Below are 13,357 nucleotides of genomic sequence, written 5' to 3'. Positions count from 1 at the left end.
TCCAATTGCCTGTCCATCTGTCTGCCCACTCACCTGCCTACCATCAAACCCACCTGCTTGCCAGCCATCCAGCAAACCCACTCACCCACCTGTCTGCCCACCCGCTTGCCTTACCAACCTACCAGCCAGGCAGCTAATCACCCAGCCAGCTCCACGCCAATTATAGCATTTGTGTGGAGATTCAAATTATGTTGGTTGTGGCACAGAAAAATTGTGAATGTTAATTTTTGTACTTCCCCGGTAAGAATTCAGCTTATCTGGATGTTGGGATTATCTGGACGGGGGTCCTTCCCATAGTCCGGATAATTGGGCTCGTACAGTGTGTGTGTATGTGTACTCACCTAATTGTGTTTGAGGGGGTTGAGCTCTGGCTCTTTGGTCCCACCTCTGGCTCCATCTAAACTTTCCTCCATTAGGTAAGACACACTAGGAGTGTGTACACACTAACTAGGTGAGTACACACTCGCTCAGAAGAATAGGTAGATATGAAAAGGGAAAAATTGCCACTCAAAAGGGATTCTAAATGGAATTTAACAGATGACAGTCGTACTTAGAAATACCAGTAAATTGCAAAATGAGGATGGAAATATGTGGTCATTAAAGACAGACCTCTCAAAGGAAGATAGAAAGCTAAAAAAGAAACCTTGATTAAGCAAAGCAGTTGAATGAGAATAGGAATGAGGAACTGAAATTTTTATCTGAATTTTTACCTAAGGGGCCTTAGGGGCCACTAACACACCTGTTGCCTCGATGAGGATAGGACGCTGGTGGCTTGTCTGTGGTCCCACCATTTACCCCAATTATTTTTGTCTAGCTGGATTTTAAAATTTAACAGTCCTGGCATTTATGGCTTCAGCAGGTAGGCAGTTTATGGGTTATAAACCCATAAACTGCGACGGTCTCTCTTCACCCTGTAGGTGAAAAAGGATCTCTTGTTTTCAGGCCTGTATTGTGGCTTGTTGAGCTTGAAACTATTGCTCCTTGTTTGCATTACAACCGATCTTTTGAAGAAATTGTCTGGATAAACATCCTGAAATTGTTCAGTATTCTTAAGGTTTCAATCAGGTTTGACCTGTCATGATTGGTTTGCAGTGTTGTTAACCCTGAGGCCTTCAACTATTCGTGGTATGAGAGAGGACTTGGTTCTGGAATTATTTTTGTTGCCTGATGTTGTACTTTCTCCAATGTCCTTCTGAAGATAAGGTCTCCATGCTTAGATCCAATAATCCAAGTGGATCTATATAGGATCTATAATTAGCACCAGAGATTTACACAGTTAAATCACTATTTTCTTTTCCTTAAAGACAAACGTACGCTTGATTATGTCAAGGGTTTGGTTAGCTTTTTTTACTGCTGCTCCTACCTGTTGTGCAACTTTCAGTGAGTGGTGGATTTTGCTCCAATGTCTTTTTCTTTATCAATCCGCTGAAAGGTAATGTTATTAATTTGGCAATCGTAATGTGGGTTGTTATGCCCCACATGCAAAGTCTTGCATTTCTTATATTAAAAAGCATTTGCCAGTCTTCTGACCATTTGTGGAGTTCATGTAGATCTCTTTATAAGGCTTCAATAATTATAATTTCCCACTTTACCCACTTTATCTTAGTGTCATCTGCAAATTTGATGATGTGGTTTGTAATATTCTCATCTATGTCATTGATGTATATGAAGAAAAGGTTAGGCCCCCAAAATGGACTCCTGTGGTACCTTACTTACCACATTTCTCCAGTCAGATTCATTGTTTGTAGAGTGTGTGTGTGTGTGTGTAGTCTAGCTTGCCAAATGTTTGTCTGAATTTGACCATCAGATTAATGGGTGATAAACATAATATACAATATTTATAATCTTGGATAGGAGTGGGGGGGCAAGAATTGAAGCATAGATGGAATCTTTCAAGGTGGACTCAGCTTAGGGGTCTGTCAGCAATATTTTGGAGGGGAGAGAAATAGAAGGATAGGGAGAAGAAAGGGAGATAGGAGATTGAGAACAGCTGATCCTCCAGTGGTGTATTTTGTATGTGGAGCTTCGAGAGAAGCAGGTTGTGCACAGGAAAATTGCCTATCATTGCTGATTGGACCTGGTTGACACAATGACTTCATATGCAAATACTGTACGTTGTTTCCAAGTTTTGAACTCAAACATATTTCATCATTGCCTTGTTGGGATATTATAGACTAGGTTGTCTATTGATTTCATTAATAAATTCATGTTTCATATAAACTAAATTGACTCCTCTGAGTATTAATTGTAATCCTACTATTATAATGAGTGTTAGCTAGTATGCCAGTTTTATAGTAATCCCTTGCTTAGGTATCTAGTTAAGTACTGTATCATAATACTCCCTGAGATTATAATAAAGGTTTTGAGAACTGAATGAGAATTAACCAAATCTGTGAGTGTTCAGTGAGTCCGGAGTGAAGTGTGGCTTCCCCATTCAAGTCAAGATACGAGTGTGTTATAAATGATATTCCAACAACTTGGTGGCATTATATTCATAACACCATCAAGGTGTGTTATGAATACAAAGGTGATGCAGAGGTGAAACACACGTATGAGTTGTGGGTGACCAACTCAAAGGGGGCACAACACCAAGTTGATTGATTAACAGTCTATTATTGTTGACCATAATACACACCCATTTAGAATAATTTTCAAATAGTTCAAATACCATTCAACTGATGGCAATTATATATTATTAAATTATTTGAATGCTGTTAATCAATAGAACTTTACTGAAATATGCTAAAATATAAGTTCCATTTAGAGTAAAATATTTACACCCATGATTAAAATCGATGACAGGAAACATCTCGATTGCTAGTCATTAGAACTTTATGGTCTTCAAAAATGCAGAACAGTATGTTCTATTAACCCACTTACTTAACATTCAGAATTAAGACACTTGACAAGAACTGGTCACAAATGTAGGCCTTTGTAGCTTCACACCCACAAGGCCAAGTTAAGAGATAAGGAAAGCCAAGTGGCAAGAGAAATAATAATAATAATTTTTTATTTTTTTTTTGCCCAAGAGATGAAATGTTCAACTCCGAGGAACAAACATATTTATTGCTTACGTTTTAGTAGAGTTCTTCTACCCTCTTCAGAGCCTAAAAAACACAAAAAGAGTATATTTGTTGTAAAGTTACACTTCAGAATGAACTTCCTGGTACAAATTGTAAAATAAAAATATAATTCTCAAACAACCTAACAATTTGAACAAATCTTTAAGCAGGAAACTCATGAAGGTTTAAGTAATGTGGAATCTTTGGATATACAGTGGCACCCTGAAAATCCAGACCTCGATACATCAAATTTTGCCAAAATCCGGACCAAATCCATTATATAAAATAATTTTAATGAAATAATTTATTATTAATTTCATTATCTTACTTATTTATAAATATTATTAAATAAAATGCATTTATATTTGAGAAACGTTTCACCAAGCTATATAATCTGGGTCCCAGGAAGGGGAAGTACAGTTGGTTTGATTTTCGACTCGCAATCGGGAATTCCAGGTTTAAATCCTGAGTGGGACAGAAATGGTTGGGTGCGTTTCCTATCACATAATACTCCTGTTCACCTAGCCATAAATAGGAACCCAGGAGTTAGCTTCTTGTGGAGTTCCATCCTGGGAAGGGTTGATAATTCAACCTTTGGGGATGGGGTGTGGACCTCAAGATAAGTCTAACATGAATATTGTATGTACACTGGCTGCCTGTCCCCCTCACACAATGAATTAATTACATGTCCTATAAATTGAACAAGAGAGTTTAGTAACAATTTGTCTAAAGAGTTCATAGCTGTAGTGAGGTGAGCTGAGCTAGTGAACAGGTACCATCTATGTCCATGTGACAGTATTCTTCCTCTTTCCTCACACTCCCAGCACATCCCTTCCCCTAATCTAACCACACCATTTCCTAACCCTCTCCCCAATTCTTGCCATCCACTCTCTACCCTACTCATTACTACTACCTGCCCAGCCAGGTGCTCACCTACCTGCCTGGATACCCACCCCTTGCCTCTTCTGCCCACCTGGTTGACGCCTCCCACCTTCCCACCGAATAATTTCTATTTCTAGCCCGATCCTATCCACCCAATCCTGCCCACCCAAACTGGCCAGCTCGATCCCTCTAGACCGCGACCAGATCCCTCTTGCCAAACTACCCAATATTCCTCCTGCCCTACCCTTAGATCCCTCATTCCCACCTGCCTGCTCTCTCCTGACCAAACCCAAGATTCCTACTGACCGCCAGATCAAGGTGTGTGACCTCTCACTATTTTGCTACCTCTGGTTAACCCATGTATTGCACTTTAGTTTAATATAACACATCCCTTGTCTGCATAAAATTATTCCCCCCAATATTTTTTCAATTTTTTTGTTAAAATGTGTTCCTTAATCATGGGAAACTTAAAAACAAGCATCGAATGTAATGAAATCCCAATTTCTGGGTAAGCCCCAATGGCTTCCAGAAGTTACCATCTCTGATACAGGTGCCAATTACTATGTGCTATCAGAGTTCTCTGGCCTACTGAGCACCCAGAGCAAGAACCTGGTTCCCTCACAGAGGTGAAGGGAGCTGTGGTATTTAAATATTAAGTTATTCATTTATGCCACCACTGAGGAAGGCACCCAGAAAGTCAGGGAGGCAAAACAAATAACTGGCTGCCTGTGAGACCTCCAGGCTCAAAAACAGCCATAGAAGTCCCCAAAATATGTAAACAAATGATCGAAGATGTTATAAACCGGCACCCGCTAGATTGTCCCACCCTCTCCTTCCTTTAGGGGGGATGGGGGAGGGATGTTTGTGAGCCATGGCTTGGCCCCCAGGCCGCTCCACCATCAGTTTGACGAATGCTGTAAGAACCCGAATCCCTGTGAAAGGGAGGGTGTCAGAGAGCCAACGGGGTCTCCCAGAAATTGCTGTTTCAATACATTCAATGCTTGGTTTTTTGGGAAAACCCCCAATGACTCCCAAAAGCTATCCACGGAGAAGGTAGTCTTAGAAAACTTCTCACCCCTGAAGGCTGGTTGAGGAGTTTTTTGTTGCATATTGGCTTGGGGACAATTCAAGTGTGTTCACACAAATATTACTCACGTGGCCCCCAGCATGAGAGGTGATTTGATGAAATATCTGTGCCCAAAACAGTCACCGAGTGCTGTTGGGAATTGGGTTAAGGGTCTGACAACTTCCAATTCTTTTAACAGTCATTGTGGCTTAGCGGTGAATGTACTGGACACCCCAAGGTGCATGGAGCCTTTGGCTGTCTGGGCTCGAATTCTTCAGGGGGTGAGGAGTTTTCAGTTTATTTATTTATATACTGTGTGTGTGTATATATGTATGTATATATGTATGTATGTGTATATATACACTATATATATAGAATAGAATAGATGCAGTTTATATGCAGAAAAACCACACTGAAATATGCAGTATATATATATCGCAATGAAACCACAATGGCGTGATGTATCAATGAAAATCATTTTGAGGCAATGGGGTGACTCGAACCCATGTTCTGGCGAGTCCCCGACACCTCCCTTAACCCAATTCACCTGTCTGGGAATCACTAGGAAAGCAGGTTCAAGTCACTGCATTCCCTCAAAATGAGTTTCATATACTGTATTTATATACTGTATATACTATATGTGTTTTTACTTATATATTATATATAATGTGTGTTCAGGAAAACTTCAAAATTTAGATTACATAATTCCAAACCCAATCCAGATTTGTGTAAAATTCCAATTTCATGAAATTTGCATTTTTTAGGCAATTGCCAAATTTTCTATGTTTTCATGTAAAACCCCAAATATATATAAACCATAACATTTTTACCATGGCACCAAATTTATCTTATAATATTTCTATTAAAAACATGATCAGACACATTAAAAGAGTTACCATTCAAAGTCTAATAATTTCCCACACTCTATGGGATAAATTCACTTAGCAAAATTTTGATTTCAACCTAACATATGTTGAATTTGGAGAACTTGTTTGTAAATAGATTTCACCATATATAGCTTATTTCATATGCCCCAGCCTCAAACCTCTTTTTCAAGTACTGTAGGACGTTTGTGTTCCAAATGCCCTAGAGTACTGTGGTATGTGGTATGAACATACCAAGTGAGTTCATACCAAAGCAGGAAGGCCAATACCTGGGTGAATGAAAATTGTGCCAATTTAAAATACAAATGAGCCATAAAATCTTGTTTTATCTATGTTCAATAGTTTTCCCAAGACTCTGTCTGATTTTCTCATTATTGTAGCTACAAAAATAAATTTTAATGGAGCCTTATTACAGGAATTACTAATTATACTAGAATATGAACGATAACATTTCCCAAGCTCTAATGACAAATTTCTCTAAGTTAAATTAAAATTTTATCCAATTATATGATGGTTAACTGCCAGGAGGAACTGTCTGGTAATGGGTTTTCCTCATTGCCTACCTTTCTCAGGATTTAGCCCCTTTAAAGTTTATTTTTCAAAGGTAGGACCATGGAGCCAGTGAACCTGATTCACCAACTTTCCCATACCCCAAATTCTTTCTTTAACCAAGAGTTTCTATGAAATACCCTGAGAACTCAGTCTAATAGCTAGGATGATACTGTTCCATACTCATTTCCAGAAATACATTTCTGGCACTTCCACTGACATAAACTCTGACATCCTATGAATTAAAAAAAAAAAAAAATTAAAAAAAAAAAAAGATCTGTAGGAAATTACTTTGGATAATGATTTGGATTTCACAGCAGCCCACTCCGGAATCCAGACTTTTTTTTATGAAAATATGAATTTTGGAGGGGATATTTGGTGACCGATTTTTGTTCCGTTATTTGAAGGGATATGTTTTAGAGAGGTCCAGATTTCGGAGGTGCCACAGTATAAATATATACTACAGTATGTATATATGTATATATGCATATTATATATATATATATATATATATATATATATATATATATATATATATATATATATATATATATATATATATATATATATATATATATATATATATATATTATATATATATATAATATAAATATATATAAAAGCCACATATGTGATTTAGAAGTCTGACTTTTCCAGTAGTAAATATTCTACAGTAATATGAATATTGTGTCATTATTTATTATACATATATTATACAGTACATATGCACACATATATACACACACAATAACACACACAAGCCAACATTCACAAGTACACCCACCAACCTTAAGGAAATCACAGTAAGTATAAAAGTTCTGGAAACAGGTATGACATTTTAAGTCAGACATTTAGTCAACATTGACCTTTGAAATTTCCTGATCATGTAGTAATTGTCCATCAAAATGATGAATAAATATTTGACCACTTCAATCTCTGTCCTGTTTCCACAACTATGTAAATTTACACATGAAAACAAGCACACACACACACACACACTCTCACATGTACACAAGCAAACATTTTGACATGTGACTAACATTAATGTATTGTTTAGGCAAGACTCCTGGATTCACTACTGCACCAAAGCGAACAAGAAGCGAGGCGACCCTTACTCAAGCTGGAAACGTACCCGCGCTGGGCGGTGCAGAGTTGCTGCCCTCTGGCCTCCAGCCATAGCACCAGCCGGATACTGCTCCCGACGAGCTGGCCGTGGCAGTGATCTGAACTGCTGAGGTGGTGATGGGGGTGTGCTAGGGTACTCGGTAGGAACAGGAGTCGCAGTTGACCCTGAAAGTAATATAGTATGTATGTTTTTAGATAACGGCATAGATCACATTTAAGAAAATCTGAATAAAGTAATGGTAAGTTTTCCTTAAATTATAAGTAAACTTCTTGTGGACCAGCACCAAGAATAAATGGAGTCCTTCCAAGAATAAAATTCTAGTGTAATCTATTAAGTATAATACAGTAGCTGCTCCACCAATAGTTCTTGTACTGATATATTTGTGCCTGGTTGCCCGCTCAGTTTGCTCTGGCTCCAGTCTCCTGTCATCAGCCAAGTGGTGTTTTACCTTTGAGACCTTTCCTGTGCATGTGTGTGCAGTGAGAGCCAGGAGTTTAGTGTACTTGGAGCTGTATGTGTTCAGGGTTTCCTGTCTTGTGTGCTCCTTGAGTACTGCCATTGCACTGTCAGGGTTCTTTTCCCTGGAGTGTTTGGGGGTTCACTCCCTCAAGGGGTCTCTTTGCTTATGGTGGCTCTCGCCAATCAGGTAAGCTGGTTGTCTGTGACTGACTGTCTTTCTGCATGTCAGGAGTAGATTTTGGCTGGAGGGATGCATTGTGGTTTGTGTGACCTAGCCAGAGCTCCCAGGTTGTCCCTGCAGCTTCTATGTGTGGCTTGGTCTATGATTCTCCCTGGTGTACTCGTGCTCCATGGTCTAATGCTTGAGAGTTGTGCTATTAATTTTTACTTTTTGGTCCTTTTGGGGCAGTTTCCATTTACTTGTGCCACTTTCACTTGGGGGTTTTCTCCATGCCCTTATGATTTATTAGGCTATACCTAGTGTTAGCATGCAAGTGTTTCCCTTTTTGCTTCTCTCTCTTGCTCTTTCTGCTAGAGTCAGATGTCCAGGGTGCCTACCCTGCAAAAGCACAATGTAACGGTCCCTATTATTACCTTGTTACAACTTGTTACAAAGTTGTTTTATCTTTTTATAAAGTTTTTTGATGTATTAGAAAGTTGTTACAACTTGTTGGATAGTTGTTACAATTTGTTAGAAGGTGTTACAACTTGTTGGAACATTGTAGCAACATCTTAGTTTCATTTGTGTTTGGCACAATGAAACCTGCAAGAAACACTCGCCTAGCAGACCCTGGAAAACCTTACATGCTCGGTGGTACCATGGATACCTCTGCCGGGCCCGTCCTCGCTTTGTGCAAAATCGAGGGTTGCCCATCATTTGTGCCACCAGGCGTTGTTCATACATTCTGCCTCCATCTTGCTGTCTGTTGGCTTGGTGATATCTTCGACCCCGAGTCCTTTTGGACTTGTTCATTGCTCTTCTTAACCCACCCTCCTATTAATGTTCAAGGGTACAAGGAGTTCCTGCTTTACGAACATTCGCCTTACGAACATTCGTCCATACACACATTCTCCCTAGTCCCCATGTACCCCTTCACGTATAAAATCATTGTACTAACTTACTGAAGTATCCTTTTAAATTTTGCAGCAGTGCGAGTGTCCGTGCAGCAGTCACGGAGTACAGTATTGTATGGGTGGGAGGGTGGAGGTGAGGGCTGTGAGGGGAGGTGCATGGGGGTGTAGGTTTGTGTGGTGAGTGGCTGGGTGTGTGAAACCCAGTGGCCTTAAGTCCTCAATGACTTCCCACAAACCCATCTGACTTAATCGGGTTTACTCTGTTGGTGGGTTGGGGCCCAGATTGGAGACAGGAGGGTGGGGAGGCATTTACTCATGAGGCCAATTACAAAATGGCAGACCACCAATACAGTTCGTATGTATTTTCATTTCTTTATTCATGTAACAATACCACTTCACTCTTCATAAACAGCTAACTTTGACAAGCAGAGTAACTCCATCATTCAAGGTAAATAATGTTGTGTTTTTTTTATATTAAAGTATATGTTCAAAAAAGATTGGTTTTGTGAGGATCTTTGATGGCCTGGGAATGTATCTATGATAACTAGAAAAGGTGCATACGTAGTAGTAGGCAGTGCATAGACATGCAAATAAATGGTTTCCAAAACTGAAAGACAAGAGCTACAAGGAGAGGTTAGAGGCAGTAAATATAACAAAGCTAGAAGATACTGTAGAAGATAAAGAGGCGATATGATCAGTACATATAAAATAGCGATGGGAATCGACAAAATTGATAAGGAATAATTCTTGAGACCTGGACCTTTAATAACAAGAGGTCATGGATTTAAGCTAACTAAGAAATGTAAGAAAATGTAAGAAATAAAAGAAAATTCCTTTTCACAAACAGAGAGGTAGACAGTTGAAACAAGTTAAGTGAGAAGGTTGTGAAAGCCAAAACCATTCCGTAGTTTCGGTGTTATATAACAGAGTGCTGGGATGATGAAACACTACAAGTGTAGCTCTCATCCTGTTACTATATTAAGGTAATTACTTGGGTAATTACACGTCGAGGCTGGAGAAGACCCCCAGCTGGTGACCTCTCTCTCAACGCCTGAATATTGCCACATTTACTTTGGCTGTGATGGGGCAAGGATGTCATATACAATATTTATTTCTAGTTTTCCGAGATCAGGGAAAGCATATTAATAATATTATAATGAAAATTTTGTTTGTGCAAATATTGGATGTGACACATTAAACTAACGTGCAGTGCAGGGGTTAATGGAATAAGCTAGAATCAAAGGAGAATAAGTTGCTATAAATGGAAGGAGAATAGGCTAGCTTGAAAAAGGGAGCTGAGAAGAGATTCAAATTAAAAGCTACCAAGTGAGGTTCCAAATAAAGCCAAACAATGAAATTAAAAGCTTTTAACATTAGCGACCTCTCCAAAAATAACCATGAGAGAAAATACATCATAATACTGTGCAACTCTACCAACACAGAGCAAGGAATCTGAACTGGATGGAGGAGATATAGACATCCCTATGTTCCAATCCTGGCTTAAAAGGCTGACAAGATGTTTGCACCATGGTTAAAACCTTATCCTCCACCATTGGTAAACAAATGGAATAGAGTACTGTATATAAAAGAAAGTTGCCAGCAAAAGTGAAATTGGCTAATCAACCTGGATACTATCTAAAAGAATCCACCTACACGTACTTACTATTTGTGTCTGCAAAATCGTGTTATTACCTCTTGGACCACACCTTTATTACCAGTCTATATTTCTTCTATTCTTTGAGCGGCAGACTGTATGAATCTTCAACTGCCTCCTACAGAAGTGGCAGTTGCCAGAGCTGACAACAAGTTTATTTATTTATTTACTTATTTATTGATATACAAGAAGGTACATTGGGGTTGTGAAAGTACATTGCATTGGTGCTCTTACATTCTTGCAAAGTCACTAACATACATATAATTTCTGGCAGGTCCTTAATCTAACAGATAAGTTTATTAAGAGGTACAATGTAGCAAAATATGAGTTCAACATAATAACTACAATATAAATTACTGGAAATTATTACATTGGTGAAGTTACATGTATTAATTACTAATATTTGGGGAGTGGGTAGCAGAAGATACAGTGAGTTTGAAGTAAAAGGTAGGAAATTAGGTACTTTTTGGTTTTACTTTTAAATAAGGCATAAGTTGGACAATTTTTGTATTCATTAGGAAGTGTTCCATAGACTGGGTCCTTTTACTGGCATGGAGTGTTTGCACAGATTTGTTTGGACAAGTCTAACGAAGCACCAATGTATGCCGAGGACAACTCAGTCCATAATTGTAAACAAAACAGCTCCTGTCCAGCCATAAAACTCAGAGCCTCTGCTAATTGAACCCATGCCTTTTGATCATCCAAGACAATGTAGACGACATGTAGGGAGCCTAGAACAGGAACAGACCTGTTGCCAGGAACAGACATATGAAACAAGACATGAACAAACAGTGTCTGATTAACACAAGCAGAAGATGGCTCTGAGAGAAAGACATGAAAGATCAAGGAGACCTTCCAATTCATAACCTGTGATCGCAAACCAAATGCCATTTTTCTTGAGATGACAAGAAATTGTATAATAGCCTGGAAAAATCTGGGAGCTCATACTGCTTCCAGAAAGTGTTGGTAAACACTACTCCAAAAAGAGGCTAGATTCATTTTGGACACATAACCATGACATCAAAGCATAAACATCAGCAAATCAATGCACTTCTGGTGCAAAGCCAGAAGGGACTATGAAACCCTGCACATAAGGATGTACCTGAGGACTCCAGTGGCACTATGAAGCACATCTGTAGGGGGCACAAAATAATAGTTAAGTTCGAACTGGGTGGGCAGATTCAGAATAGTCTCCATGCTTAAGAAGAAGCCCTCCACCCTGGGAACTAAGCACCTGGACAAATTGAATGACGCCCAAAATGACTCTTCATCACACTTCGTGTCCTTGGACCACAGATGCCAGAGATGTAGATGGGCCTTGGCTGGCAAAGATAGGCCATAGTTGACAGATAGAACATGGTTGAGACTCCACTCTGACCCAAAACCTACATGCTGGGTACCAGGGGAGGAGGAGGGAATACACGCAGAGACCCTCCAAACTTCCGTTGAAAGACCCAAAGCTTTCTCAAACAAAAACAAGGATGAGAACCAAGCAAAGTGAGTGGGTTCCAGCTCTCAAGCCACATCCCGAGCAGGCCCTGAAACCCATGCCTCCAACACAACTTATGCTGGTGCCTGCAGGGCTTCAAGCTTTGGACTTTTTGGCATACCAGCAAACCCCACTGCTGTAAACCAGCAGTGGGGACAGTGAAGTCATATGACATGTGGACTTACCGGAGCTACGTCTACTGGCAGTCAGGAGCTGATGCAGAACCAGACGTGGCCCTGGCACAAGTGTCCAAATCTAATGCCTCAAACGCCATCCTCATAGAAGAGGGGAGTAGGTGCCATCTTCACATCAGCAAAGCACATGCCTGCACAAGGCTGTAGCACAAGTGTGCATGCAAGCAATTGTCTTCTTAGTATCAAGTATGTAACAAATATTCTGATCACATTAATTTATCAAAATATATATAAATGACTGCCATATTTTCATATATATGTAGTAGATGTGAAAAGTTTCATTTCAGTTCAAAACAAAACAAAAAATATATATATTCTATGGTGTAACTTTAATATAAGTGACATCCAGACCGTGACTTTACACCTGTAGCATTCAAAACTTACTCATACAGAATTTTGCATGTGGTACATACAAACACGGTTGATATCTATTCACCTAGTCTTCTGATATGTAGTAAATTTGTCTCAAGATAGCCATTCATCTAGTCTAATGGACAGAAAAACTAAAAATAAATATCCACTATTCAGCTTTACTGTCCATTTATGAAAAACTGCATAAAAGTAATTTTTGAGCCTTTGAACCTAAAAATTAAGTCTTGAAATAATGATCATAAAATATATAGTGGCCAAATATTCACATTTATGAACAAAGCAAATAGGCTATAACTGACCTTGCCTGAACTCGGTAGAATGAGAGTGTGGGTAGGGATAGTCGGGACAACCCCTGACCTCAGGCGGAAGTGGTGGCCACTCCGTAAAAGAAGCCCCTCCACCCATGCTGCTGGTGGCTGTACCTGGGGTCGTTGTCAGTTCCACCTCATTGCCACTACTTGAGCGACCCACAGATATTTCCCTGCGAGGTTAGAATGCATGACATGTTATTGAAGTTGATTTTACAAGACATCAATTATACTTGAA

At 39.3% G+C, this 13,357-nt stretch overlaps 1 protein-coding gene across 5 annotated transcripts in view; it reads right to left on the bottom strand.

The window, feature by feature from the left end:
* The window catches only part of LOC123759795 (solute carrier family 35 member F1), a 118,506-nt gene that overhangs the window by 18,168 nt on the left and 86,981 nt on the right, over positions 1 to 13,357 (bottom strand). For 2 of the 5 annotated variants that reach the window (XM_069316431.1, XM_069316436.1), the window contains exons 9-11: positions 13,111 to 13,292; positions 7,559 to 7,733; positions 3,075 to 3,107 (exon numbers count right to left, since the gene is read on the bottom strand). In XM_069316431.1, coding sequence (XP_069172532.1) covers positions 3,101 to 3,107; positions 7,559 to 7,733; positions 13,111 to 13,292 — 364 coding nt within the window. In that variant the 3' untranslated portion in view covers positions 3,075 to 3,100. The remainder of the gene's footprint in view (positions 1 to 3,074; positions 3,108 to 7,558; positions 7,734 to 13,110; positions 13,293 to 13,357) is intronic. The other 3 variants (XM_069316425.1, XM_069316417.1, XM_069316420.1) reach the window with 3 other exon arrangements.

Source organism: Procambarus clarkii, chromosome 8, assembly GCF_040958095.1.
Source record: "Procambarus clarkii isolate CNS0578487 chromosome 8, FALCON_Pclarkii_2.0, whole genome shotgun sequence".
Classification (NCBI taxonomy): Eukaryota; Metazoa; Arthropoda; class Malacostraca; order Decapoda; family Cambaridae; genus Procambarus; species Procambarus clarkii.
This window is presented reverse-complemented; position numbering and strand designations above follow the sequence as displayed.